Source organism: Rutilus rutilus, assembly GCF_951802725.1.
Source record: "Rutilus rutilus genome assembly, chromosome: 3".
NCBI classification, from domain to species: domain Eukaryota; kingdom Metazoa; phylum Chordata; class Actinopteri; order Cypriniformes; family Leuciscidae; genus Rutilus; species Rutilus rutilus.
In genome coordinates, this window is record NC_140211.1 from 31792046 (window position 1) to 31816651 (window position 24606).

Sequence of the window (24606 nt, forward strand, 5' to 3'; positions counted from 1 at the left end):
TCTTCCTGTCTCACTAAATATGAAACTGTTTTAGGCTGATTATTATCCCAGGGGATGGGATTATTATTCTATATCTCTAAAAAAAATAATGTGGTTAAGCACTCTTTTGCTTTCTCAATGTCATTCTATCTTCTTCTCTATTTATATGAGAGACCAAACAAAGCTTGTTTATTTCAGTAAAAAAAAAAATCAATAATACAGCATACAAAATGTTTTAATCACCACTACCATGTTTGTTCGCAAACAATGGCAAACATTAAAATAACAGAAATATATAGAAAATAATTTTCAAGAGGTAGTTGTCAATTCACCAAAAACTCTCAATGAGTCAAATTAGCTGCTTCCATTATTATAGACACTATACATTATTATTATATTTAAATTATTTTTTAAGTGATATTATAATAACTGTAAGTTATTGTTGTCCCTGATTTAAGAGGGTGCAGATTTTTTTTTTTTCTTTATGCATATGAGTGACCAAACAGAGGTTGTTTTCTAATTGTCTTTATTTCAGTTCATTGATCACACAACTCGGCGGGGAAATAAAATGCATATTTATCAATCAAAATGTTTTAATCTCTACTAATTATAATAGATTACGATTGCAAAAAAGATAATGCAACTACATAGCATAAAAACAAATAAATAACATAGAAAATATCTCATGTAGACACAATTATTGAATGCTTCACAGTGGTGCTAATATTTTTTTGCCTAATATTTTGCTTTTTGCTAAAACCACAAAAAAAGATAAGCTAATTGTTCTTTAAAACAAAGAAATCCCTCAATGATCTGATGTTAGTTTCAAGACTGTAGTGACCAAAGCTCAGGTGTCAGAGAGAGACTTTAAGTGGCACTCGTTCCTGGCAGTCTTTGTTTGGTGGCGTTGAATTCTGGTAGGACAGCCTCACAAATATAACAATAAGTATAACGCCTGTAAACAAAAACATAAAACGTGATTGCATGAACCGCAAATTGTGTTATCCTCTTCCGTTTCCAATCATTTCAGGATGTTTTGAATGAGCTGTGTACGTGTCTCACCTATAAATCCCAGAGTCCCAAGCAGGATGCCCACTGTTGACTGAATAGTGGGCATGCCCTGAAGCTGTTTTGGTGCAGTTCTACAGTTCCCCCTCACGTTGCACGGGCAAACGGTCACTGTGAGAGAGACAATGACCATTGAGCTCTTTTTAAATGCATTAGAAGGGGCAATGGTTGCACACAGGGAAATAGGACATATTTATGGAGCACTAGGTGAGGGTGATTGCAACGGAGAGGTCTCGTGGGAAACTAGAATGAGAGTCAGACAAGATGAGAGCATGAGAGAGAGAGAGAGAAAGAGAGAGAGAGAGAGGTGCCATTGCCCTGTGGCCATGCTATGCATCACTCGAGAGTGTGTGAACAAGATAATCTATTAAACCAATGGATGTGAATGCATGACAAAGGAGACACAAAAACACACAGCATTTGTTCCCAACCTTTTTGATCAGGTGGTCACCCCAAAGATAATTCCTCTTGTATTTCTGCTGTAATTATGACAATGCTGCTTGTTTTTAGTTTTTTTTTTTTTTTTTTTTTACAGAAACTGGAAGTGTAGATAATAGATTCATTTATCAATTTATTTTGTGATTCTCCGAGATTCAAGATTCTGTGTTTTTCAATGAAAATAATAGTTATCGAGGGGAAATAACTATTAAAATAAATATGATAATAAATAACTAAAAAAAACTAAAAAATCTTATTTTAATTTGTGTCATTTTTAGCATTCAGTTTTTATTTATTTTTAATAAGTCATCCTGTGGCCCCTTGAGAACCACTGACTTAGAGGCCACATGCACACTGTAAAAAAAAGTCCAGTGAAATGTGAAAACGGTTCCTTCAACATCTAAGTCACTACACCAACCGGTTTTATTTCATTTTTAATCAACCTGTACAGTATGTATGTATGTACAGTATGTATGTTTTATTTATTTTTAAATTTAATTAAATTATGAAGCAGAAATTGTACCCTCAACTGCATGTACTCCATATTTTACAGTGTACCGTCCAGAGAAAATGTAAAAGAATGCAAAATGTCTAAAATGTTAAAATGTCAGACATCAGTTAAACAAGAACAAAAAGTCTCACCTATTTCCTCACATTCTTACATCAGTGAGCTTTATGAGGAACAAGACTCAATTATTACAGATACTGACTACATTAGAGCTAAATTGTTTCACAAAAATCCTCTGACTGAAGAGTAATTAAGCTCATTTGTACATAACACGGATGACGTGAATGATTGTTTATCATTGACGTGGATGAATTGCGTTTTTAATGTGTCGGGGAAAATTTGTTCGAGATCTAAAATTAAACATGCCATTTGTGACCTCCAATGAATATTACAGTCTCCAGTGAACCCATCAAACATTGTGTTCAGACAGCTGATAAATGCAAAGCATGAATGTAATCAAATTACGTACATGATTTTCCTCTTTATGCAAACATGCTCTCTTCAATCATTCAGTTTAATTTTAGTCCATGTATGTTACCTGGCAGATTGATGAATGTGCTTCTGGGAGGAGAGCTGCTGTCTGAGATGGTAAAAGGTACGATATAAACCTCTGGAGGCAGGTACGGGACATTTAAAGACAGGTTGGTGTGAGTGTCTGTGGAAACAATAGAATTCCAGTTTACATTTCTATAGGGTGTAACTTTATCATTCACTTTAGACATTCTAACTATAAGTAACTTACTTCAACTACCAGTCATTAGAGTATCAATAGACTGTCTTCTTACACTTTATTTTGATGCTCTCCCCTCTACTGACTATAAGTAACTTTACAAGTAGATGTCAACTTATTCTACTAACCCTAACCTAACAGTCAACTAATACTCTAATGAGAGTTAGTTGACATGTTGTTGCAAATTAAACAAGCATAGCGTCAGTTCTGGCTGGTCACGTTAGTCAAGCTCGCATCAGCTGACTCTCAGCTGATCCACGTCTACCTATAGGAAAACAAAGCCTATCACTGTATATATAAGCTCCTTCAGTATTATCAGCAGCTATCGCGTTCTCAGGAGCGAATTACCCTCCTCCATCCCTAGCTCCTCCTGTCTCCAGTCAGGATTTGGCATTCTGAATCCCCTCTGAATCAGACTAAATTCTCAAAATATGTTGTACATTAAAATATTGAATTAATGATATCTGCAATACATTCATGTTGGTTCTGTTCTGTTTACCCAAAGGGGGGTTATTGCTCTTATCCATGCTAGGCTGCATGTGTGCGCAGGGAGTTCTTGCCCTGAACAGAACCATACCGCCAATCCAAACTACATGCTAATTGTCAATCGTATTTGACGATACTGGTCCTGACAGAAATGAGAGTTAGTTGACATGTACAGTATTTGCAAAGTTACTTAAAGTTAGTAGAATGTCTAAAGTGGACTATCAACATCAACATGTTACTAAGATTAGTCATAACGAACAATGTTATTGCTCTTACCACTTGCTATTTTGCCTTGACAACACACACATATTAGCAATGTGCCAAAACATGTTGGCAACATGCTAAACATAGCCTATTAGCTAAATTTGAAATATACCAATGGTGTGATAAAACATTCTAGCAACATGCAAAATCATATTATCAGTGTCTAGCTAGCTAGTTGTAGGCTATAACCATCTTTATAATCATCAAACTTTAAACTTTCAGATAAGGCTTTCTCACCCTTGATATTAACAATAAATAAATTAGGTGACCCAACATTAAGTCAAGCGGTTGAGTAATGCTGCTGAGTAAATCTTATGGAAAAACTCCTGACTGGGCCTAATCAGGACATGGCTGTGTGACGCAGAAGCATGAACTCAGTCCAGTAAACAAGGGGGTGTTATCAGTCTCTGCTCACTCTTATCAATGGTCCAAGAAGCCCCACTAGTATCCTTTGACACCAGTCCTTTAATGTGCTAGTCAACAGGGTCACCAATGCTGAAATAACACAGAATTATCTCTCGTCAGAGGTGACCAATATGCTGCCCATGGCCTCCACATCAGTGCTGTTAATTCTACACAATAGATTCGGGCCATGAATATTTAGATCCCTCTCAAAAGAAGAAAAACAAAAATATATGACCAAGACCAAACGTCACATTTGTGCACTTGCAATTCCTTAACGTGGCTTACTAAGAAGACAGTGATTTGAAAAGATCAAGTTCAGTTTACACTTTATTTATGATCAGGGGCATTTCCTCCATGGAGGCAAGGAAGGCAGTGCCTCAAAAAAATTGGATGAGAAAATAATCCATATTACAAAAATAAAACAGCAGCAGGAGTTCGCGTCTTTCTTGCCTCCCCTGAGCCCTTTGACTTTTAACAGACCCCCTAAAGCGTGCGGTGGGTTTAATGGGGGGCAACTGAGAATTAATGGATGTGAGAGGAGGCAATGCCTCCATCGCGCTATGATTAGTGGTTATGATTGGTTATGAATGGTTCACAAGATAAATCCTGCCTCTTATTTTTGTGCACGTTCTGTGTTCGCGAATCAGTCTGAATGAACAAAATGATGAAGTTAATGGGAAGACTAATTAAAAAGTAAGTAAACAGCTCAGCCACTTAGATATCACCACTTTATGTCACGTCATGATGACTGTGGGGGTTTTTAGTGAGCGATCAGCTAGGTGAAATCAAAGGAAATTAAAGATAAAGGTATGTCTGTGACCAGTGTTTACCAAGCATGACTGATGATCCGAATATAAGTTGACTAACAATTAAAAAGAACTCCCGAACATCAGTTCACAAATAAAATGTTTACATTTTTTACTGCCTAAAGTAATTATTTTGGAATCTATTTAAAAATACTTAAAACAGTTTTCTTTATAATGGTTTATGATGGGAAAATGCTTAATGTGAAACTTTGTGCATTGAATTCATATGTTGGGTTCATCTGCTTGCTTGTACATACAGTACATATAGTAGTAGGCTATGTTTTTGGTCCTCCAATATCACTTTCTTAGTGCATTAAGACACATTAAGCATTTTCTTTATTATGATTTTCTATGGGAGAATGCTTCACATGCAATTTAGTGTATTGCGTTCATATTCTAAGAATTCCTGTATATATTATGCATCACGAATAGGGTGTATACTGAATTTGGTCTTTTAATATCAGTCTTACAACATTAGTACACATCTGGTAAAAAAAAATAACTGGAGGAAAGCATTGTTCTGCCCTCCAGATGGGTGTCCAATTGTCAACTAGTGAAAACTATGAAAAGACCTTCAAACTTAAAAATGCTTTTTAAATTCTTTAAAAAACGTTTAAATTCAGTTCAGTCAAGCCAACATTCAAAGTTTGACTATTGACAAACTCGCTGTTCTATTTAAAATGTACAATTGAATTTATGGATTTCTTTGAGCTCTAATTCATTTTAAATTTTCTTCCTTAAATGTCAATTCTTAGGGTAATTCTGAGTCCTGTTTTTTTGGAATTGGAATTTAAAAGATATTTTCAATTCTAAATGGTGCACAGCAAGGTTAAATATCCATCAGACATTAAAGAGGATGTGCTCGTGTATCATGAGTGGATAAACAGCACAGACAGGGTTAAATTTAAATTAAGACCTACAGATGCCATACTACGTCATCCCTCCCCATCATTTTTGACACACTTTCATTATAGAGCAGGAAAAGCTGGACGAGTGAAAAGCGAGAAGAGAGAGAGAGAGAGAGAGAGAGAGAGAGAGAGAGAGAGAGAGAGAGAGAGAGAGAGAGAGAGAGAGAGAGAGGGGTGAGTGGGGAAAAAAGGAAACTCTCTGTTGGATGTCAAAAGATCAATTAGATTAAAAGTCAATGGAAGTACACATTTAGCTCCTTAACCAGTCAACACTATTTTTTATTTTTTACTACTTTTTATTAATTAACAATGAAGAGAAGAAAAAAAAAATCCCTGAGAAATACTGAGACAGACCAAGAAGTGTGTGTGCAAAAAACAACAAGTGAACAAAATCTATTTGATTCTGGTCCATGACTCAGATGCTGCAACTAAGTCAACTTGCTCACCGGCATCAGCTTGGCACATTAATGATGCCTAAAGCTATCAGGAAGAGAACCATTATGCTTATTACATCCAAGACAGATTCATCTGAAGACACCAGACTTGGAGGGCAATTTCCTTCTTTGTCAGTACACTCTTTTCCCTAGACCTGCACTGTGTGTGTGATTCAGCAGGTGGTAAACATTATACCCTTTTCAGATGACGTCTCAATCTGACTGCACAGACTCTACAGCATTTGTTTTTTTCCATTTCAAATCTCTAATTTTATCCACATTGACGTCATTGCTAGAGGAGGTCAGTGTAACTGGGTATGTCAATGCTATTGCGGTTATACAACGTTTTAGAACATTAAGGGAACTATAAAGTGAGTGAAGCTTGTCTGACATGTAATTTTGAAATGACTGACAGAAAAATAGATATTCAGAGACGGGTCACGTAGTTCTTGGGCGACAGGCCCGATTTGTCACTTCATATTCAACCCCAGTATTACTCAATAGATAGAGTGTCTGGAAATGGGTGAGAGGACTAGACAAACCATTGATGGGAGTGAGCTTCCAGTTGCTACGAACAGTGGTGTCACTGCGGAGGGAGAAGTTGAGCCTTCCTCCATGCTGGGGCCCATCGCTGTCTCGAGAGGCCAGAACCAGAGCCTGATCCTCCCAGCGAGGTGTGCACAGGTACTTCCAGGAGTAATCACCCACCAGAACTGGGCTGTTGTCATTTACATCGAGAATGTGGACTGTCACTAGCGTGGAGGCAGACAAGGAGGAATTACCTGAAGGAGAAAATAGATGACAAAATATGAATAATTTTTTATCTTGAACTCTGTTTACTGTGCATTTAGTCTGTGTATTTCAGCAATGTTGGTAACCAAATAGTTTTGGTGATCATTGACTACCATTGTACAGACACTATCATTGTTCAAACACCACACCACAAAAGCTTTATTATACAGTAGATCAAGTCATGTATTATTAACCTACTATGTATAAAAAGAGACAACTCCAGCCAGTGTTCAGTGGATTTAAGCTGCTGGTATGATAAAGCTGCTGCTTGTGCTGCTTCTTTGCTCTCTTCACTGCAGTACACATTTAACCATTAAATGCATGAATGTTTCGCCAAGCATTATTACATATTCTGGTCTTTAGCAACCTGGAACTATATCCAACAGTGATGGATCCCTACCCGTCGCGATAATATAAAACCTTCCTGAAATTAGAGTAACAATTACAGAAGAATAAAATAAAACATATTTTGTTACTTTTTGGATCTTGGAAGGGTTCAGTTTGAGCAGATGTTTTATACCATCATCACTGTCCCCGTCAGAGCTCATTTCCCAGTACATTCAGCATCTGGCTCATATTCACAATCTCAAACATATTCTCAAAACTATCATTTTCAACATCTTCAAAATTCATTTTGATCGCTGACAGCTTCTTCACCAGATCCACCATCAAGTGACAGTGACACTAATATTTGACTGTGTTCAGTACTTGCTCTGCAGTAAATCACTGAGCCATTTCAAGTTTTGCTGATGATTCTTCCTATTCTTTTTTTTTCTGCCTGCGGTAACTATGAGTGAAACGTCACTTCATCATTGTGTATCAGACATTGCCACATTGTGGAATAAAGATGAATTGCACTTATTCAGTTATCAAATATTCAATTATTGTTGAATATATAAAAAATATACTTACACTGTTACACACCTCGGGTCATTAGTGACCCTATAGAATTTTTACAAAAAATGAATGGGAAAACAGGCATTCTTTTATAAATTTATATACACTCACCTAAAGGATTATTAGGAACACCTGTTCAATTTCTCATTAATGCAATTATCTAATCAACCAATCACATGGTGTTACTGCATCCAGTCTCCGTGATTCTCCCCGTACTCTATCTCGAGCGCCCTCTCCAGAATACTAGGGCATTGCATACTACTTCTAGTATGGATCGTTCACGTTCTGATTGCGCTGCACCTGTTCTGAATGATTACTGATTACCTATACTATATCTCACTCACTTACTCAGCGTTCTGTGCGAAGTCAGAGAATGTCTAATATGGCGAGAACTTTCACTCTCAGTACACTTCCGGCTTCTGAACTGGTTGCAGTTCCTCTCTGATTCCATATGAGGGCGCTCACAGGACGAGTGCAGAATGAATGGAGGTCTATGGCGCTATACCAATAAAAATCCACTTTTCTCAGGATATAATTTTTTGTCTAGTAATTTGAATGTTGAATTCGAAAGGAGATGCAAATAAATTACACATTGCTGGGTGATGGATTTTTTTGAGTCACTTATTTGCTTTAAAAAGTCTTTTAAAGTATCAATGACGTCATACACATGTACGACCAGAGATACTGCTTCACGGCAATCCTTCACTCACTCTGGTGCGTTCGCGCTCTGCACTTTCTTTTCACTCGAGGCATCGACAACACAGCTGACACAGGTAAACACACGTGCTAGAAGAGTTTTTGTTTTGTTTGTTTCTGGTCCCGCTGCGGATGACACGATGCCATCAAGCGGTATCTCTGGTCGTAATCAGTCCTTCACTGACCAATCAGCGTTCATTAGCAGAATGCTAGCGTGTTATGGACAACAACAACTCAACCTGTAAGAAATCAAAAGGACATAAGTACTCGTTCATTCAACTTTCGACCTAAAACCCATGTTGAACTTGCAAAACCTACTATCAAATCTGAGATTTCTCAACGGCAATCGGGTGAAAGAGACAAATTTAGCTGTCTAGCCCCATTGACTCCCATTCATTTTGCACTCATGGCGATTGCCCCCAGTGGAACTCTGGTGGTACTACAACCAAAATTCGGTACAATAGGGCTTAATAGGGAGTGGGCAGGCTCTCCGTAGACGGGCTCTGGCGAAGTATTGTTTCACCCTGTGTTGCATGTCTGAGCAGTTTCCTGATTTATCCAGTGCCTAACTTGTTTCCTCGATTGTCTGCAGCCTGATTACTGACCCAAGCCTGTTTCCCGGACTCTGACTCTCGCCGCCTGCCCTGATCTCCCGCCTGTCTCTGTTCTCCGTTGTCTGCCGCCTGCCTCGACCCTTGCCCGGTTCTGGACTAAGAGTTCTCGCCTTTATCCTGGCCAATTTGACTATTCGTTCAGCCTGGCTTAACTGTTCAATAAACATTGTTGCATGTGGATCTGTCTCTGCCTCCTGAGTCACAACAGAATACTTCGCCGAACGAAGATCCAGCAATGAATGCACTGTCAGCTGCCATCACCGCACAAGCCTCCCAGTTGGCATCTCATCATCACCAGCTGTCTCGTTTAACTTCACTGACGGAGGAATTGATAAAGGCGGTTCAATCTCTACAAAAATCGACCACGGAGAATTCAGCATCCGTTCAGAATTCTGATTCAGTCATCCCCGCGAGCATCAGCCCACGCCTCACGCTACCAGAAAAATTCGAAGGAGACCCAGGTAAATGCAGGGGCTTTATACTTCAATGCTCTCTCTATCTCGCACAGCAGACCTCGCAAAACGCCTCTGATACCGACAAGATCACCTTCGTCTGTTCCTTGCTCACGGGTCGCGCGCTAGAATGGATCACGCAGTCTGGAGAACGGAGGGAACTGTTTTTTCTTCATTCAATGAATTCCTGGAACGCTTCCAAGCCGTCTTTGAACACGCCAAAGAGGGAAAGGGATCTGAGGATCGTCTGCTGGAGCTCACCCAAGGACGGACTCCCGCCTCAGAGTATGCTCTCAAATTTCGCACACTCGCAGCTCAAACGGACTGGACGGATAACGCACTTAAGGTGGTTTATAGGCGGGGTCTAAACCACGAGCTACAAGCTGAGCTGGCCTGCCGTGACGAGGGAAAAGATTTGGACCAGTTTGTACATCTTTCCATACAAATTGACAATTTGATTCGCTCACGTCGCCTGTGCCACCGTTCCTTGACCACTTCTCGCAGCATTCCCGGGCCCCGCGTCTCTCATTCCTTGTCTACTGATGTCAGCGAGCCTATGCAAATAAACATGTCCCGACTATCTGAAGAGAAAAGGGAGCGCCGGAGAACCATGAAGTTATGCATGTACTGCGGCGGCGCTGGTCACTTTCGTCTACACTGCCCTCAACGAACCACTATCAAAGATAAAGCAACGGTGAGTCTGACTTAGACCCCGAAGCCGCCGCCAGGCGCCGCCATTTTCGCCATTTAGAATTTCAGCCGCCGCCAGCCAATAATTTCGTAAGCCAAATTGAGCCGCCATCTGATAAAGTTTGGCTGAGCCGGCTAGAATTATTTGCATCAAATAATAATTCTATCACATAGAGACTTACACACACGAAATATATAAACAATAGCCTACACGAGATCTATTTTCCCACTGGATTCATAACAGCACAGTCTTGTGCTCGTTGCTACGATACACAGACTCACAGTGAATTGACGACCAATTAAAATTGCTCGTTTTCCGTACAGAAGAAGCGATGCATTTTTTTTCTCGCACTGAGGTGAAATAGCGGAAAGAAGCAAGCAAGGTAATTTTGATCACACTTCTCACATACTTTCCTAATTCCTACTTACTTTTTTTTTTTACTTAGGCATACCCAGACTTTTGTTAAATCTTCAGGTTGCACAAACACCCGAAACAAAGATTAATTGATGTTATGAACCAAATATTCTGGAACGGAACTGAACGTGATATTACTGCAGTAACAAACCACCGTTTCTAATTCACGACGCATGCTTCAGTGTACATTGAAGTGAAATGTGCAAAACTTTGTCCAAAATAATACTGATAACAGTGTGTGTTTATATTAAGGCGAGACACGGCAGGCAAAAACATCGTTTTTTTTTTACTGGTCAATTTTGAGATTTTTGGATATTTGTCTTCAAATACATGTCTTCTTTCAGACTTGTGGTGAAAAAAAGTCCGAAATACACAGTTAGGTCTTTATTTTACTACACTTTGTCTGTTTGCGTCTGTAGATTTCTCATAAATTCAACAAAAGTTTGCGTTCTTAATCAACATACTTCTCCGCGATCTCTTCCGTCACCCTCTCATCACACGCACCGTTAGGCAGCTCTCTCTCTTCTCTACAATGCTGTCAGATCCAAATATGGTCATTTCCTTTGTATCAGCAAACAATCTTGAAAGTAAAAAAGACTGAATGCGCGATCTCATTGGCTGATGATAAATCTTTAAAGCCCGTTTTCTCAAAATGACCTTTCTCTCATACTCCAAGTCCGAAATCTCCACTTCAGTAGTACCTCGTTATATTATGAAGACATTTACAAAGGGATTTGTAAATATATTATTCCTAGCCTGATATATATAACATTTTATTCCAAAAAACATGGCTTCAGCCATTTGCAGCTATGGAAAGTTTGGCGGCTGCAGCAGCCATTTAGGTTTTGGCTGAGCCGGCTAGCCAGCCAATAACTTCATCAGCCAGCCATTATTCTCAAAACAAATGGCTTCGGGCTCTAGTCTGACTCTAGACTGTTTAAATCCTTTGTCATGTGTATCTGTACCACTAGAATTTACTGTGAATGGACAATCATTTCCTACATCCGCTTTAGTAGATTCGGGGGCAGCTGGGAATTTTATGTCACAAGATTTTGCCCAAGTCCACAAGATTGCTCTAATCCCATGCACTTCTCCTCTTTCTGTCGAAGCTGTCGATGGACGGCCCCTAGGCACGGGCCAAATCACCCATATGACTCAAGAACTTCTCATGCGCACTGGATTGCTGCACTACGAGAGTATACACTTCTACGTTCTTCATGCTCCACATACACCAGTCATTTTGGGTTTACCCTGGTTAAGAAGTCATGATCCTCATCTGCAGTGGACCACGGGTCAAATTATCAGTTGGGGCAAAAGCTGCTTCTCCAAATGCTTAAAGAGCATCAAGCCGCTACCAGATCGAAGCCTCGTCGAGGTCCGAGAAGAACCCTTCCTGTCTGACCTGCCTGCCATGTATCATGACCTAACCGAAGCCTTCAGTAAAACTAGAACAACCAAGCTTCCTCCTCATCGAGAATATGACTGTGCTATCGACCTCATTCCAGGATCCATGCCATCCAGGGGCCGCATCTTCCCTCTCTCTCAACCCGAAACTGAAGCTATGCAGAAGTACATCGAGGAGGAGCTAGCTAAGGGGTTCATTCGTCCATCTACATCTCCCGTGTCGGCTGGCTTCTTCTTCGTCAAAAAGAAGGATGGAGGACTGCGTCCCTGCATCGATTACAGAGCTCTCAACGAATGCACAATCAAGTTTCGTTACCCACTGCCTCTGGTACCGGCCGCTCTAGAACTCCTCCGCACGGCTAAGTTCTACACTAAATTAGACCTGCGCTCCGCCTATAACCTGGTTCGAATCCGTGAGGGAGATGAGTGGAAGACGGCATTTTCTACGTGTACGGGACACTATGAATATCTGGTTATGCCCTTCGGCCTGTCTAACAGTCCAGCCGTCTTCCAGTCATTCATTAATGACGTGTTCCGGGATATGCTCCATCGTTGTGTCATTGTCTACATAGATGACATCTTGATCTACTCCGATACCTATGAGACCCATATACAGCACGTTCGAGCTGTTCTCCAGAAACTCATACAACATCAACTTTACGCCAAGATCGAGAAGTGCGACTTCCACCAAACCTCCACTACCTTCCTGGGTTACGTGATCAGTCCCGAGGGTGTGGCTATGGATGAAAACAAGGTTAAGGCGGTAGTGAACTGGCCTCGTCCAACAACGTTAAAGGAATTGCAACGGTTCTTGGGCTTCGCTAACTTCTATCGTCGCTTCATTCGAGGGTTCAGTTCTGTGGCAGGACCGTTGACAACCCTGGTACGGCGGGGTACGACACGTCTTCCCTGGAACGAAAACGCCTCTAGAGCCTTCAATCAGCTCAAACATCGCTTCACCACAGCTCCGATCCTCCATCATCCTAATCCAGAGTTGCCTTTTGTGGTGGAAGTAGATGCTTCGAATTCAGGACTAGGCGCAGTTCTGTCCCAACGTCAGGGAATTCCTCCCAAACTGTACCCTTGCGCTTATTACTCCAGGAAGCTGAATTCAGCAGAGAGGAATTATGACGTCGGAGACCGGGAGTTACTGGCCATGAAGTCTGCATTCGAGGAGTGGCGACACTGGTTCGAGGGAGCCCTTCATCCATTTATTGTCTTTACTGACCACAAGAACCTGGAGTACCTGCGCACAGCTAAGAGGTTGAATGCACGACAAGCCAGATGGTCACTGTTCTTCTCTCGATTCCAGTTCACGGTCACTTACCGGCCCGGATCAAGAAACACAAAGGCCGACTCCCTGTCACGCCAGTTCGACTCCGAAGAATCAAACCCAGTCACAGAGAACATAATCAGTCCTGACTTGGTCCTTGGTCCCATTCAGTGGGACATCGAGACTCAAATCGAGCAGACAAACGCCAACATTGAAATTCCCTCGGATTGTCCTCCTGAGAGGATTTATGTTCCAGAGACCCTCCGCGAAGAAGTATTGAAACACGTTCATGCTCTCCCCAGCTCTGGACACCCAGGCATCACTGCTACTATACAGCTCCTCCAGAACCGCTATTGGTGGCCTACTCTGACCCGAGACACAAGCACATTTGTTCAACAATGCCTGAATTGTAACACACACAAGTCATCACATCTTTTGCCCGCCGGTCTCCTCCAACCTCTGCCTATTCCACAACGTCCTTGGTCTCATATAGCCATCGATTTTATCACGGACCTACCGCCCTCGGATGGCTATACAACCATACTCACGGTAATTGACCGCTTCTCGAAAGCCTGCCGTCTCATTCCCCTCACTAAACTGCCTACAGCCCTACAGACAGCAGAACACCTCTGCAACTTGGTCTTTCGCTTCTACGGATTGCCAGAGGACATTGTGTCGGACAGAGGACCCCAGTTTACCTCTCGTGTCTGGGCAGCTTTCTTCCAAATGTTACAAATCAATGTGAGTCTTACTTCTGGCTACCATCCCCAGGCTAACGGTCAAGTCGAACGGCTGAACCAAGAAATCACTCGGTTCCTACGGTCATACTGTCACCTCCATCAGGATGATTGGAGCCGGTACCTCATGTGGGCAGAGTATGCTCAGAATTCCATACGTAAGCACTCCACGGGACTGACACCATTCAAGTGCATTTTGGGATTCCAGCCACCCTTGTTCCCCTGGTCCGGAGAGCCTTCCAATGTTCCCGCTGTGGATGACTGGCTGAAACGTAGTGAAGAGACATGGAACCTGGCACACACTCATCTACAACGGGCTGTCAACCGCAGCAAGCATCAAGCAGACCGCCACCGTCGATCCAGTCCTGAGTATCAGCCGGGTCAATGGGTGTGGTTATCTACCCGGGACCTTCGACTCAGACTACCATGTAGGAAACTCAGTCCCAAGTAAATGGGACCTTACAAGATCATTCGCCAGATCACACCGGTTTCCTTTCGCCTAGCCTTGCCCAGACATTTTCGCATCTCACCCACTTTCCACGTCTCGCTGCTAAAACCTGCTTCTGCTCCTGCTGAATTAAGGAGTAGGGACTCTGATGACCCCGCTACCCAGCCCATCCTTGTGGAAGGAGAAGAGGTTTACCAGGTACGCGATCTGCTGGACTCCAGACGCCGTGGTAGACATTTACAGTATCTGGTTGATTGGGAGGGCTATGGTCCGGAGGAGCGCTCCTGGGTTAATTCTGGTGATATTCTGGATCCGTTACTTATTCAGGAGTTTCATCATAATCACCCTGATAAACCTGCTCCTCGCCCTCGTGGTAGACCCCGCTGTCGTCAGTTTCCACGCACCAGGGGTTGCTCGCAGGGAGGGGGCTCTGTTACTGCATCCAGTCTCCGTGATTCTCCCCGTACTCTATCTCGAGCGCCCTCTCCAGAATACTAGGGCATTGCATACTACTTCTAGTATGGATCGTTCACGTTCTGATTGCGCTGCACCTGTTCTAAATGATTACTGATTACCTATACTATATCTCACTCACTTACTCAGCGTTCTGTGCGAAGTATTGTTTCACCCTGTGTTGCATGTCTGAGCAGTTTCCTGATTTATCCAGTGCCTAACTTGTTTCCTCGATTGTCTGCAGCCTGATTACTGACCCAAGCCTGTTTCCCGGACTCTGACTCTCGCCGCCTGCCCTGATCTCCCGCCTGTCTCTGTTCTCCGTTGTCTGCCGCCTGCCTCGACCCTTGCCCGGTTCTGGACTAAGAGTTCTCGCCTTTATCCTGGCCAATTTGACTATTCGTTCAGCCTGGCTTAACTGTTCAATAAACATTGTTGCATATGGATCTGTCTCTGCCTCCTGAGTCACAACACATGGCAGTTGCTTCAATGCATTTAGGGGTGTGGTCCTGGTCAAGACAATCTCCTGAACTCCAAACTGAATGTCAGAATGGGAAAGAAAGGTGATTTAAGCAATTTTGAGCGTGGCATGGTTGTTGGTGCCAGACGGGCCGGCCTGAGTATTTCACAATCTGCTCAGTTACTGGGATTTTCACGCACAACCATTTCTAGGGTTTACAAAGAATGGTGTGAAAAGGGAAAAACATCCAGTATGCGGCAGTCCTGTGGGCGAAAATGCCTTGTTGATGCTAGAGATCAGAGGAGAATGGGCCGACTGATTCAAGCTGATAGAAGAGCAACTTTGACTGAAATAACCACTCGTTACAACCGAGGTATGCAGCAAAGCATTTGTGAAGCCACAACACGCACAACCTTGAGGCGGATGGGCTACAACAGCAGAAGACCCCACCGGGTACCACTCATCTCCACTACAAATAGGAAAAAGAGGCTACAATTTGCAAGAGGTCACCAAAATTGAACAGTTGAAGACTGGAAAAATGTTGCCTGGTCTAGGGCTGCACGATTTGGGGAAAATGTCATATTGCGATAATTGAGGTCAATATTGCGATTACGATTGTGATATGCGATATAATAAACAAATGGTTTCATGAGTCAACTTGCTTGTTTCTAAAGGAAAATAAATGCACACACAGATTAGTGATAATCAGCCTAAAGAAAAAAGTTCTTTAGTCAAGAGCAGTGAGTGTTTTTCTCTGTTCCCTTTGTTCTTTGATTAACTTTTGCGACATTTTTTTTTTTTTTTTTGCATTTTAACAAGAACAAAACATAATTTACATACAAGAGTACATATCAGGGGTAAAGAAAAATAATAAAAAAACAAAAAAAAACTTTAGTGACAGATATAATTAGTGGCTACTGTGTACTGTCCCTTTAAGACCAGCTGCTGTCAGAGACGCGGATCTCACACGCGCCTCATTCTTTCACGAGTCATCACAACTCTTCATGTTCATCATAAGACTTACTACTCTTATGTTATGACACTCGACAAAAAGACATTTTGGCATAATTGTGTGTGTGTTATTGTTCGTTCAAGCTCGAAAGAGAACTGTATTCTGTCATGCTGTTTTGTGCGCACGCACGATATTAGCGCGAGTCTTTCTGTCTGTCACAGTCAGGACATTCACAGGCAGCGCGTTCATTTTGGCATACATGTGTGTTGTTCGTTCTACCGCGAAAGAGAACTTGATACTGGCGCGCGTCTATCTGTGTGTGTGTGTGTGTGTGTGTGTGTCAGGAGGAGGACATTCACAGGCAGCTCGTTCTTTTATGTCTTATCGCGCATGAATGGTTTAAAAGCATTTGCATTAATAAGTGCGTTAACAGCGCTAATTTGTTTATTTAATATAAAATCGCAGCATTTTGCGTCATATAATCGCGTAGGCTTGACATCGCGATTGCGATTGAGATACGATTAATCGTGCAGCACTAGCCTGGTCTGATGAGTCTCGATTTCTGTTGAGACATTCAGATGGTAGAGTCAGAATTTGGCGTAAACAGAATGAGAACATGGATCCATCATGCTTTGTTACCACTGTGCAGGCTGGTGGTGGTGGTGTAATGGTGTGGGGGATGTTTTCTTGGCACACTTTAGGCCCCTTAGTGCCAATTGGGCATCGTTTAAATGCCACGGCCTACCTGAGCATTGTTTCTGACCATGTCCATCCCTTTATGACCACCATGTACCCATCCTCTGATGGCTACTTCCAGCAGGATAATGCACCATGTCACAAAGCTCGAATCATTTCAAATTGGTTTCTTGAACATGACAATGAGTTCACTGTACTAAAATGGCCCCCACAGTCACCAGATCTCAACCCAATAGAGCATCTTTGGGATGTGGTGGAACGGGAGCTTCGTGCCCTGGAAGTGCATCCCACAAATCTCCATCAACTGCAAGATGCTATCCTATCAATATGGGCCAACATTTCTAAAGAATGCTTTCAGCACCTTGTTGAATCAATGCAACGTAGAATTAAGGCAGTTCTGAAGGCGAAAGGGGGTCAAACACAGTATTAGTATGGTGTTCCTAATAATCCTTTAGGTGAGTGTATGTTTTTCTTGTTAAATTATTTATAATGAATTTATTGAGGAATACTAAGAAGGCTGATATCTAAAAAAATAAAATAAATGAATGAGGAGGAGGGTAGTGAATGACTTCCTGGGTCACTAATGGCCTGAGGTATGTGTTTAAGGGTTAAAACAGATGTTTTAAAGCAGGCATTAAACTGATGCTAAATATTGGTCAGGAGATACATTAAAGGCTGTGCAGACTGAGATTAATGCTACAAAGCTCAATGGCACAAGTCATGTTTTACCGAGAGAGATATTATTATAAATCAATAAAAACTGATTTGAAAAGGAATTTCTAACTTTATAATATTATACTGTATCTAGAAAAGAACAGCTCTTACTGCCTGAATCACATTAAGTGAAAACGTAGCCTACATACAACCTGCATGCAAGAGGGAGAAAAAAAAAATCCTCAAAATAAACCAATTACAAAAACCACCAAAGAAAAAGAAAACAAAAACCTAATTTTCTTAAAGGTCTTGAAAAATCATAACTCTCATTAGAAAGACCCAAACAATAAACAAATATATAATAAAAACCACAAGTAAATTAAATAAAGATCATTCACACAGTGAATGTGCAGGTGGAAGAGCAAACATACTGTACATACTGTAATGTATTTTTCCCATATTTTCTCTGCCACCTGCACCTGAAATATTTATTTATTTATTTCAACATCATAGTTATTGATAAGGCGTGACCATCTTGATAAGATGGACAGTCGCTATATTTCCTTGGCCATCTTTCAAAGAAAGCCCTGAAAAAAGAAATAGCTAAAAAAAGAGCTAAATAGCTTAAATCATCCTCAACCACACACTCCAGCAAATGCACTCTCTGTGGTCATTAAAAATCCCATGGCACTTCTCGTAAAGAGTAGGGGTGTAACCCCAGTGTCCTGGCCACATTCTACCCATTGGCCCGTGCCAATCATGGCCCCCTAATAACCCCCATCCACTGAATTGGCTCTATCACTCCCTCTCCTCTCCACCTGTAGCTGGTGTGTTGTGAGCGCACTGGTAGTGGTTGAGGAGAGATTCCCTGATTTGATTGTAAAGCGCTTTGGGTGTACAGTAGTATACATGAAAGCGCTATATAAATGCCTCATTCATTCATTCATTCATTCATTCATTCATTCATTCATTCATTCACTAATGCAACTCATTTCAGACAAACCTTTTAAATCGAGTGTTTGTATTTAAAGCCTAGCCTACAATAACATGCATATAGTCACACATTTACATACTTTGTTAAGACATTATTATATTTAACTTTATTTTGGCTTCTTAGCTTTGGGATAGGTTGAAGTTAACTAGTATTTTTGTTAACATTGTGTAAACAGATTTGAATATTTGACACAAAAATGTATCTATAGTTTCTTAATTTCTCTCTCCTCGTATGCCCTTCCTCTCATTTATGATTTTAGACCCTGGTTCACCACTCAAGACCACACAGGACCGGGAGTCTCGTTTCTCTCCTTTCTTTCTCCCCTGTAAACATTTGTGACTGAGCATTTTGGACTGGACTGATTTCACATCTGAGAGCATTGATGGGGAGAAAGAAGGTAATTGGAGGGTGAACCATGTGACCTTCACACCTCAAGACTTGGATTTGCACCCCTCCGTTCAGGTGCAGGGGAACAATGTGGAGTTCTGTTCCACACACACATGCTGCAACATCTCAGCTGGTGACTCATTCACCGCTAGTTAAAATGTCTGAGATTTCACTCACGGCGTGTGGATGTGGCCCAGAATTTACAATGAGATTTGATACTGAATAGAGCCTGTCACAGCATTTTGAAATGTCAAGTGTCTCAGCAGCACTGATGATTTTGAAAAAGAGAAAGCAGAGGGATGCTGATTTTCCCAGATGTCTTGCATTTGATAGCCTCTTTTTCTTGCACTTGCTCTGTATAATAACTTCAGTTTGATAGACATGTTTATTCAAACAAACAACATGAATTGACAGCCCTCCACAGTGAATGTACAGCATGAGGAGGGAGAAAAATATTTCTTACGCCCATCTTCAGCCACCACCTCCATGGTGTAGGTGCTGTTCTCCTCTCTGTCTAAAGCCTGGACTGTCTTGAGCTCTCCTGAGTACTTCCCAATGGAGAAATATTTCTTAGTGTCTCCTCTCAGCGAATACCTGAGAAAAGAACAGTCAAATACTGAATTAAAAAAATTTAATAAAAATAAATTGCAAATAAGAATATCAGCAATCTATTGCAATTTGTTGGGTGTGCTTATCAAAGCATTTCAAAATGTATAGTGTTTCCTGATGTGCATTCAGATCACATGCACATACTTTTATACTTTGAACCCAACATATTCCCAAATACAATCACAATTTTACTATGAATATTTTAACACAGTTTATTATTAGTGACAAAGGACAATATTAATTCATAAACAGTGAAAGCAAGTGGAAATATTTAGATTAAGCATCAAATTTATGAGTGGTCCGAGGCTCTCTTTAGTATACTAATGAATGCGACAGATGGAAATTGTTTCAAGGCATGTATCGATGTATAGATACCATTTGCATTGTGACCGATGGTTATATTTACTACTTATTTAAATGAGTGAAATATCACTTTACCTGATTGGATGAGAGTCAGGGTCATAACCTCTGATTGTGGCAATAACACGTCCTGGCTCCTCCCCTTCTCTGACAGTGACTTCATAGTGGCTTTGAGACAAAACGGGTCCTTCGTTGATGTCATCGATGAAAATGGTGACAGTGGCTGTGGATGCTGGTCCGTATCTGCCTCGAACCAGAGCAACTGGGTTCTGAGCGCTCAGTACCAGTATGTACTCATTCTCCCGCTCAAAGTCCAGCACCTACATGCAAGTGACCAATGAAGTGTTAGTATATCACTTTTTTTTTTCATGCTTGGAGGATGGTTTTAAGAAAAAAATTATGCCACTATGTGTTAATAAAAAAAAAAGAAGAAAAAAAAGCAGTGCTCTGATTTTCACAAGCAGCTCTCCTAATCTGTACCAGCCCAATGTAGTCCAGGACAAAAGAACAAAATCGGAGAGTGTCTCACAAGTCATGACAATGTGTCACAGTCAATCTATATTTCTGAAGGAAAAATGTATTCAAATCAGGTTCTGAGTGACCCACTGTATGCTGTGATGTCATTCATCAGACTGAAGGTCAGACATTTCTCTGGACGTCAACCTGCAGCTGTCGTCACTCTGACTGTATGCTATACACTGGGCTGTCTTCCAGGAAAACATAGCTGTGATGCAAAAGGTAACAGAGTTCAAATAAATGTCGATTTAGAAGTGGATGGTAATGACATGTAATTATTGATGTCAAAGCACTTTTTTTATCCCTACCGGTAATTTTGATCTTTTCATTTTCATTTCTCATTTAACTTAATTCTCAACACTTGCACCTCTAATGTGTGTTTGTTGAAAAATCAACAACAAAAATCATCCTTTCTATAATTGAGAATAACTGATGATGTCAGTGATGATGCAAATGTTACATCTGTGTGTGTTTCCAGAAAACAGAAAATGAGAGAGAAAGACAGAGACAGAGAGAAAAAGACTAATGCTACTGACGGGAAGTGAACAGCATTGCTGTTTTTTCCCCACTAGTAATATTACAACCAAATTTCACTTAATTTAATTCATTAAGTCACTTTATCCACTTGTATTTTTAAGAGCAGACAGCATTCTAACCAGACCCTGCTGTTCTGTCATTCTTTGCCTATATTACATTTGTCATCCCAGCCAACCCATCAGTTGACCAGTGTACAGATAGGATTTACAAATCAAACGCAGCCAGGAACCAGGTGGCAGTGTTCGATGAAAAACGACACAGTCTTGCAGGTTCATGCTTTATGAAATCAAGAAAATCAGACCCTTCCTGTATTAATAAAGCCTTTGCAAAACACAAAAATAAACAAAGTTATAAAAGGTTATGAAATAAATACAAAACCATTTTCCAGAAGTCTTGTTCTCTCTGTTCTTGTGTGGTGGAATGAATTTCCAACCTCCACCCAAGTTACTCAACTTATTGTTGTGTATTTTCACAACATTTTATCTGAAACTTTGCATTGTGGTACTGTGAGTGTTGTTGCCTCTTATATGACACATTGCTTGTGACGTTCCTCATCTGTAAGTCGCTTTGGATAAAAGTGTCTGCTAAATGACTAAATGTAATACTACATTTATCTTTTTTTCAAAACTCAATCATTTGAATTTACAATAATGAATTTCTAAAATTGTTACATAAAGCTTTGTGCCCTTCCCATGCAATAATAAGTTGTCCTTTTGCTGCACTCAGAATACATCTGAGAGTTCAGCACACCCGTCATCATGGACAAGAAATGAGCTGTTCTCAAATCCTCAGGCAATCCCTGCATAAAATCGGACACAAAAACATTGTTTATAGCTCCTGACAACTGTTAAAACATCAGCCCACTGCTCTGACATGCTTCAAGGCAACAGCAAATTACATTTATTGTTGTTTCCTTAAAAACAGTCCTTCTACTATTTGTGGTCTCCAGTGTTGGCTGTGCATGCTGAAAACTTGACATTCTGTAATTAGCGCTAACTAAGAATACAATACAATTACTTAATCACTGAGGCACAGATCAACATCCAAGAGAGTTAACTAGAAAACAGATCAACACAATGAAAAACAAATGGCTTAGCTCCTTGACATACAAATATATATCAGTTGAAATGTCACCACTTCCCAGCCTGCAGTCTGATGAAAAGCTATTAGCACATGAATAAAATATGTCAGAAATGGATCAAACGGGTTGTATATCACAGACAGGGTGGACAGAGTTCAAGATCAAGGGAATCAGTGACACTAATCACGTGCTTGTGGTGACCCTGCAGTGGAACAACTGCATCACCTGAAGGGAATGTAGGTCACGGCGAGGATCAGGCCTTGAGCTCCGGCTGAATGGCCAGCTAAAGAAAGACTTAACTGTTTGTTTTTATTTAACGGTCTCAAAAATGTATTTGAAAACCTAAAGCCCCACTTAAAAATGCATTAAATTCATTGCGCTAGATCAAACCAAGTGGCATTTGGAAACAAATGATACTATACATTTTCTCATAATTTACTTCATTTTTCTGAGCCATTACTTTTAACCAACTGGGCCCAAAGGCATTTCTAGTTCACACAGGTGCCAAGTTTTGTCTTACAGTAATTTTGAAAAGTATATACACAATAAAAAACAACAACAACATATTTTCATGAAATATGTTGCTTGAAAAGTGTATGAACTGGGGTTGAGTTGTCAACAAGTTAACTTTTAAACCTCATCCATGCACTTAACGTTACCTATAAAAATACCAGTTAATATAAATGTAACTGTTCAGCGAAGGTAAACACAGAGATAATTTTAGTAACTCAAGAATATGAGCAATCATACATTTTGACAATTTGACAATGAGCATATGCAGTGTCAGTCTGAATTCTGAATGTGGCTCACTTCAGTGAAAAAGAACAGACCACTGAAAGTTACTTTAAAGCTCCTTCTTTAAAACAAGTGCAATTTGGTTTAATGTTTATCCACGCATCTACAGTATGAATGGCAGTAGTATAGTCAAGCAGAGATGATACCTTATCAAGGATGAGGGCAGCTTCATTGGTCTGTCTGTCTGTCACTAGAGTAAAAACCTCCTCCTCATTCCCAGATTCAAGTCTGTAGTCCACCTGCCAGCTGTCTCCACCCCATTCATCCGCATCCCATGCTGACACTACAGTAACTGTGGTGCCCACTGAGGAGTCCTCAGCCAGGTGGAAGGGTCCGTACTAGAGAGACAGAAACAAGTGAAAGATTTCAAAGATACTATACACTTTTAAAAATAAAGGTTCTTTATTGGCATTGATGGTTCCACGAAGAACCTTTAACATCCATGTAACCTTTTCATTGAACAAAAGGATTTATCGCCGCATCACAAGGTGGGCTTGAGTCATCTGGAGATGAAGACTCAGCTGTGCTGCCTCCTTCGGGGGTGCCAGCATTGCCCGAGTCTGAACCGAGTCAGAACTGACTGCCATGCTTTCCAGGGCAGCCGCGAGCATTGGGCTTGTGTGGACGACTGGCTGATTCTAGCTCACTCTCGAGAGCAGGTTTGCGAACACAGGGACTTGGTGCTCCGGCACCTCGACCTGAAAAGAACAAACTCTCCCCTGTGCAGATGATCTCTTTTCTCGGTATGGAAATCGACTCGGTCGCCATGTGCGCGCAGCTTACGAGCGAGCGCAGTCACTGCTGAATTGCCTGAGTCAATTCAAGGGCAATAATGCGGTTCCACTGAAGTTATTTCAGAGGCTCCTGGGGCATATGGCGTCCGCAGCGGCAGCCACGCCGCTCGGACTGATTCATATGCGACTGCTTCAGCACTGGCTTCGCGATCGGGTCCTGAGATTGGCATGGCAACAGGGCATGCTCCGAGTACCAGTTACTCGGGCCTGCCATCAGACCTTCACCCCATGGTCGAACCTCTCCTTTCTACGGGCCAGAGTGCCCTTAGAACGAGTTTCCAGGCATGTTGTTGTCTCAACAGATGCCTCTGCTACGGGCTGGCTTGCCGTGTGCTCCTGGACAGAACCCCAACGCCTTTGGCATGTCAATTGCCTTGAGTTGCTGGTAGTACGTTTGACTCTGCACCGTTTTCGAACGTTGCTCAAGGACCAAAACGTACTAGTCCGTTCAGACAGCACGGCGACAGTGGCGTACATCAACCGACAAGGTGGTCTGTGCTCCCGCCGTATGTCACAACTCGCCTGCCATCTCCTCTTATGGAGTCAGAAGCATCTGAGGTCGCTTCGAGCCATTTTCATTCCGGGAGAGCTGAATCATGCAGCCGACGAGCTCTCAGGATTTCGGCCACATCCCGGGGAATGGAGACTCTATCCCCAGGCGGTTCAGCTGATTTGGGAACAGTTCGGCGATGCACAGGTAGATCTGTTTGCCTCCCCAGACACTGCCGCTGGTTTTATTCCCTGTCCAAGGGGACCCTCGGCTCGGATGCACTAGTGCACAGCTGGCTGCGGGGCCTCCGCAAGTATGCGTTTTCCCCAGTGAGCCTTCTTGCACAAGTCCTGTTCAAGATCAGGGAGGCCGAGGAGCAGGTCC

At 41.6% G+C, this 24606-nt stretch overlaps 1 protein-coding gene across 1 annotated transcript in view; it reads right to left on the reverse strand.

Annotated features, from left to right (window-relative positions):
* Positions 1–495: 495 nt before the first annotated feature.
* Positions 496–24606, reverse strand: part of cdh16 (cadherin 16, KSP-cadherin) — a 45328-nt gene continuing 21217 nt past the window's right edge. The window contains exons 12-18 of the mRNA XM_084405907.1: positions 23085–23276; positions 20088–20329; positions 19504–19634; positions 6569–6808; positions 2532–2648; positions 1042–1158; positions 496–934 (exon numbers count right to left, since the gene is read on the reverse strand). Of these exons, the coding sequence (XP_084262033.1) occupies positions 834–934; positions 1042–1158; positions 2532–2648; positions 6569–6808; positions 19504–19634; positions 20088–20329; positions 23085–23276 (1140 nt within the window). The 3' untranslated portion in view covers positions 496–833. The remainder of the gene's footprint in view (positions 935–1041; positions 1159–2531; positions 2649–6568; positions 6809–19503; positions 19635–20087; positions 20330–23084; positions 23277–24606) is intronic.